This window comes from Bos indicus, chromosome 24 (assembly GCF_029378745.1).
Source record: "Bos indicus isolate NIAB-ARS_2022 breed Sahiwal x Tharparkar chromosome 24, NIAB-ARS_B.indTharparkar_mat_pri_1.0, whole genome shotgun sequence".
NCBI classification, from domain to species: domain Eukaryota; kingdom Metazoa; phylum Chordata; class Mammalia; order Artiodactyla; family Bovidae; genus Bos; species Bos indicus.
The window spans coordinates 58,394,777-58,400,776 of record NC_091783.1 but is presented as its reverse complement, the minus strand read 5'-3'; the positions used below and the strand labels follow the sequence as shown (position 1 = coordinate 58,400,776).

At 50.2% G+C, this 6,000-nt stretch overlaps 1 protein-coding gene across 6 annotated transcripts in view; it reads right to left on the bottom strand.

The window, feature by feature from the left end:
* Positions 1-29: 29 nt before the first annotated feature.
* The window catches only part of ZNF532 (zinc finger protein 532), a 112,627-nt gene continuing 106,656 nt past the window's right edge, over positions 30-6,000 (bottom strand). For 5 of the 6 annotated variants that reach the window (XM_070779122.1, XM_070779121.1, XM_070779120.1 and 2 more), the window contains 2 exons: positions 4,057-4,204; positions 30-2,102 (listed from right to left, as the gene is read on the bottom strand). In XM_070779122.1, coding sequence (XP_070635223.1) covers positions 1,608-2,102; positions 4,057-4,204 — 643 coding nt within the window. In that variant the 3' untranslated portion in view covers positions 30-1,607. Of the gene's footprint in view, positions 2,103-3,878; positions 4,205-6,000 lie in introns of all 6 variants that reach the window. The other variant, XR_011563871.1, reaches the window with a different exon arrangement.

The window sequence follows — 6,000 nt, the reverse complement described above, 5'->3', positions numbered from 1 at the left end:
ACCCCCCATCAAGAACGCTCTCACAAAAGCACGGGGGCCAAACGTCCCAGGTTTATTTACATACGTGAAGTGTGTTTAATACAGTTAGGGTGGGTGCGGTTAGTGCGTGACGCCTGACAGCAGCAAGACCTCTCGAGGGACCGAACATTGACTACAGTATATCATGCAAGTATATCTATATATACACAAAATAACTTTTCTTTTAAAAAAAAAAAAGTACAAAACATGTTTAGGGATAAATACAAGATATAAAATGCAAAAGAAAACACGAAAACACAGAACCAAAAAAATATAACTCTCCCAGAGAACTATAAACATTTGGAAGGGACAGAGGAGTACCTTGGCTGCGTTAAGAAAGCTGAACTACCCAACAGTAAAGGTACTTATTGAAATGGCTGAACTCAACCCACGTGGCTCAGTGCTGAAGGGAGTGGCCGATGGCCACACGCCGGCTGCTGCGTCGGGAAGGTGGAAATTGTGCATCCCAAGTCTAAGTACCGGGACCTTTGGCAGTAGCACCCAGAACAGGAAACGCCAACTCTTTAGACAGCAAAGGGTTAAGTCAACTGTGATTTTTTTTTTTCCTTTTCCTGTCAAGAGCCAGAGAAATACTTGATATTTTTAGTTGTGTCGTTTATAGTTACTAAATTACATGACAAAAACGTTGACTATATAAATCTCCTGGTCTGACGACGTGTTTGTAACGTGTACAGTAGTCCAGCCCTTTCTTCGCTTTAGTTCCTTGTGCTCTTTCAGAAGCCAGCCTTGCAAACCGGCCCAGGAAACTACCCGCTCGCTTTTCCCCTTTGGGAGAGAGAGCTTTCCTCCCCACTCTGAGATGGAACCCATCCCGTCTTTGCTTCCTGGGTGTCTGGCCCCTGCGGCCACCCCCTCGCTGGGAGGGGAGCGCCCTGCAAGGCGGCTCCCGACACACCGGGCCGGGAGGAGGGGCCACGCGCCGGGCGGCGGCCCCCGCGGAGCAGGCACGTTGAGGATAGAGTGCTAAGACACTTAAAAGTCCCTAGTGTTTGTGAGACCTACAGTCACCTACGATTTATGTAGTGAATTCTAAAAATTAAAAACACTAAAAAAGGCCCTGTCGGAGCCTGTAATTAGTTAACCCATTCAAAACCGTGACGTACAAAATGGTTTATTGGAATTCAGGAACTGCCCCTGTTGCTAAGAACTCTGTTTTTAAAGAAACCGTACAAACAAGAAAAATTCTAACCCAAAACAAAAACAAAAATATATATATATAAAAAAAAGACAACCCAAGAACAAAACAAACAAAAATCTTCAAAACATTGTCCACTAAATACTGATACAAACATGTAACAAAGAGTATAAAAAGTTATTCGTTTAAATATATACAAACTCTTTTCAACTCAAATACTGTTTTTAATACTTAATGGAGGAAGGGGAGGAGGGCAGACGGGAGGAGGCAGAGAAGGGGAGGAGGGAGATATATTGCAACAACCTGGACAGTACTGTTAACTCTGTGATACCGCCAACTTTGCGTAACAAAAACGTCTCTTTGCTTCCAATGTGGACCGGTGTGCGGGGTGGGGGGTGCTTCGCTGCTCGCGGGGGCGCGGAGGGTGGGGCGGCTATTTCTCCGCCGAGCTCACTCTTTTGGATTTGATGAAGGCCATGCCGTGGGTCCGCATGTGAGCGTTTAAGGCAGCTTCTGTCTCGAACGTCTTTGCACACACTTTGCACGTTCGGTCCGACACGGGGCCGTCGGCCGGCGCGTCCTCGGGCCCCGGCTGGTTCTCCGGCTGGTTCTCCTCGCCCGCCCCGTTCTGCTTGGCCGCCGGCTGTGGCTCCTTCAGTTTGTGGACGATGAAGAGGTGCCGCGACAGCGACACGTGCGACGTGTAGCACAGGCCGCACTCGCGGCACTGGTGGGAGGAGCCGTCCGATTTGTGCTGCGGGATGTGCTCGTGGAACTGCAGCAGGTTCTCCGTGGTGAAGCCGCACACGGCGCACTTGTGCACCTTGAACACGTTGATCTTCAGCTTCTTCAGGGGCTGCGTGATGGCCCCTCGGGGAGGGCGGAACTCTAACACGGGCTCCTCCAGCTTCCGCTTGGGACTGGGAGCCTGGGAGAGGAAGACAGAACCGGTGATACACTGACAACCGCTGTGGGCTCCGGGAGCTGGGGTGTGGGCTCCTTACGGCCTGTGGGCCCCGCCCCGCCCAAGCGTCACCCTTTCCCTCTGCCCCGCCAAGGCGAGCTCCGCGCCAGGCTGACCCGGCGTCCTGCAGGGGCTCAGCAGAACAAACAGGCCCCTGCCCTCGAGGGACGCAGCTACAAACAGCGATGAGGGAGCCCGCCGAGCGTCGCAGGGATAGCCTGGGCTGGGAGGTCACACCAGGAAAGGGGTCCCGCTGGGAGCCGGCCGGGGTAGCTGGGGGACAGGAGGGAGGCAATGCAGCTGCAGCTGGGGATGGGGGAGGACTGGGATGCGGCCAGGGAGAGGTGGGGGCAGGCGGGCTGAGCGTCTCCTGGCAGTGTCCAGACCTGCTCCCTTCCTGAGGGTCAGATGGTGGGCCACCTGCGCCTCACTGGAGCCAGTGAGGGCCCTTTCCTGCCCACTCAGCCTCCTCAGACTCCTCCTCTGGCCCCTCAAATCCCTCCCCTCCAGCTCTCTAAAATCCCAAGCCAATGGACACCTTCTCCACGGCCATCCGGCCTTTCCACCTTGACCTAAAGCTGCCCCCTGCATGTGCATGCTTTAATTCCACCCCCACCCCATCACTTGAGGGGAAGGATCACAATTTAATGCAACTCTAGTCTGACTTGTATTTTAATTTCAATGACTAACTCCTTGAAAGCACACACAGGCTTTTTTCCCCAGGAACATTCCAGACGCAGCACAGTGCCAAAGACAGCACGGGTCTCTGAAATGTCTGCTGAACCACTGCCGCACTCCAACAGCACTCGGCACACATGCGCTTACACGCAGGCTAACAGCTGTGCTGTCGCCGCTTCACGTTCACCACGCACTGACAAGAGCACGGACTCTTGACCTTAACGCCTCCATCGTTACAAACAGAAGCCACACGGGATCGATTTGAATTCTTGACCTTAACACCTCTCATCGTTACAAACAGAAGCCACACGGGATCGATTTTGATCAGGTACCTCCCACAACATCAGCAATGCAAGGAATCCAGATTAAAATAATCCTCTGGCTAAGACAACTTCCATGGGTCAACATAAAACTTTAATTTGTATATGTAAGTAGACTGATCCCTAACTTCCCTGGTAGCTCAACTGGTAAAGAATATGCCTGCAATGCAGGAGACCCTGGTTCGATTCCTGGGTCGGGAAAATCTGCTGGAGAAGGGATAGGCTACCCACGCCAGTTTTCTTGGGCTTCCCTGGTGGCTCAGCTGGTAAAGAATCCACATGCAATGCGGGAGACTGGGTTCAGTCCCTGGGTTGCGAAGATCCCCTCGAGAAGGGAAAGGCTACCCACTCCAGTATTCTGGCCTGGAGAATGCCATGAACAATATAGTCTGTGGGGTCACAAAGAGTCAGACACAACTGAATGATTTTGACTTTTCACTTTTCACTTTCAGACTGATCCCTAAAGCTATATCTGGAAGGATATAGAAGAAATTTAATAAAGGTTTGTGTGTGAAGTCACTTCGGTCATGTCCGACTCTTTGTGACCCTATGGACAGTAGCCCACAGGCTCCTCTGTCCACGGGATTCTCTAAGCAAGAACGCTGGAGTGGGTTGCCACGCCCTCCTCCAGGGGATCTTCCCGACCCAGGGGTCAAATCCGCATCTCCTGGGTCTCCTGCGTTGGCAGGCGGGTTCTTTATCACTGGTGCCATCAAGTTACCTCACACACACACAAAGTTACCTTTAAGAGCAAGACGAAACTCAGGCTGAGTGCAGAGAGAGTGTTCCTATTACTTGACAGCTTTGTGCACAGGCTGAATTTTTTAAATCGTATAACCGTAGAAAAATTTTCATGCAAAAAAAAGGAGAAAGCAAGTCAGCATAACATCACTGTAAGGAGAACGCCTGCAGCGTCTAACCTTGGTGTCTTCTTTTGTCTCTGTTTCCTCCTCGTTGGTGGCTTCCGTCATCTCTTTCAAGTCAGGATCCTTAATGCCGTGCATGAGCTGTATGTGTTTCTCCAGCATCAACCGTTTCGTGAAGGTGCGCCTGGAGTCTGGACAGTGCCTGTGGGGGAAAGACAAGGAAATAACCTACTTGCTCTAAAAGGGCTCAGTGAGGAACGTGCTCACTACCGAAGCCCTCAGTCGGCCCAGAGGGGCCAAGGTGGTCCTGCAGATACGTGGTCCAAAGTGCAAGAGCGGTGTTGCTATGAATCATCATTTCCAGTGTGAATTAAAAAAATAAAATAAAATAAAAAGTGCGGCAGCTTTTGTTAAAAATTTTCTATCATAAATGAACTTACGGTTGCGGGGAAGGGGAGGGTGGAAAGGGACAGTTGGGGCCTGGGGAAGGTCATGTGAACACGGCTATGTTTAAAGTGGATAACCGGCAAGGATGCCCTGTCCAGCACAGGGGACTCTGCACAGCGTTGGACGGCAGCCTGGACGGGAGGGAGTGTGGGGGAGGATGGAGCCCTGAGTCCCTTTGCTGCTCACCTCAAACAGCCTTAACACTCTTAAGCGGTTATACCCAAATACAAATTGGTTTTGGTGTTTAAAAAAAAAAAACAGAAGGAAAAGGGTTTTTTCCTATCAGTTTTTGGGTTCTTACAGCACCAGCCCAATTTGGTTCAGACAGGGCATTTATTTTCTGAGTTTGGTTAAGTATGACTTAATTTGTAATTCTAGATGGCTGTGATTTTAACATGGAGAACACTAAATCTCAGAAGTTTTCTTTCCAGTGACTCAGAGTGTTCCCTCAGAATTTACGTCACAAGACGCTTTAACAGGAAGCAAGTCCCTGCCTGACTTCTTCACGCCGGTGCTACCAAGATTCCCGCTCACTCTGCGTGACACAGACAAGAAAGACTTGTCTCCTGACAATTTTCTCATCGAAGCACAAATGCAGTAATATGCATGGTTAGGACCACAGCGTGCAAATACGTGTGCTCAGTTGGTTGATTAAAAGGCAGAAAACTGAACAAATACCCAAAATAGGTCAATGATTTCAGTTTTCATTTCAGCTTTTACAATTACCCCCTATAAATTACGATTACAGCTTTTCTTTGGGAAGATATGAATTTATCATTTTCTTCAAGGCCATGGTTTTTCCAGTGGTCACGTATGGATGTGACAGTTGGACTGTGAAGAAAGCTGAGCGCCAAAGAATTGATGCTTTTGAACTGTGGTGTTGGAGAAGACTCTTGAGAGTCCCTTGGACTGCAAGGAGATCCAACCAGTCCATTCTAAAGGAGATCAGCCTTGGGATTTCTTTGGAAGGAATGAGGCTAAAGCTGAAACTCCAGTACTTTGGCCACCTCATGTGAAGAGTTGACTCACTGGAAAAGACTCTGATGCTGGGAGGGATTGGAGGCAGGAGGAGAAGGGGACGACAGAGGATGAGATGGCTAGATGGCATCACTGTCTCGATGGACGTGAGTCTGGGTGAACTCCGGGAGTTGGTGATGGACAGGGAGGCCTGGCGTGCTGCGATTCACGGGGTCGCAAAGAGTCAGACACGACTGAGCGACTGAACTGAACTGAAACAGGCCCAAACTGGTAAACAGAAATTCACGACCATGGCAATTGCAATTATGGTCACTCTTCAGGCAGATATCATGAATAACCACTGCAGTGAAGGGAGATGGAAAGATCCTCACGGCTTATGTAGAACCAAGTTCGCTGTCTTCAGAAAAGCTTCTGAAAATCTTACAAGAAAGAGTGGCTCCCCGAGCTGATGATTTCACGTTAGAGACCCTCTATAGGACAGCACCGGGAGCCAGCACCCATACCAGAGAACAAAGGAAACGAGCTGGGCGACCAGGGCGCCTTCCAGGGACTCCCCGGGAGCAGGAGCCAGCC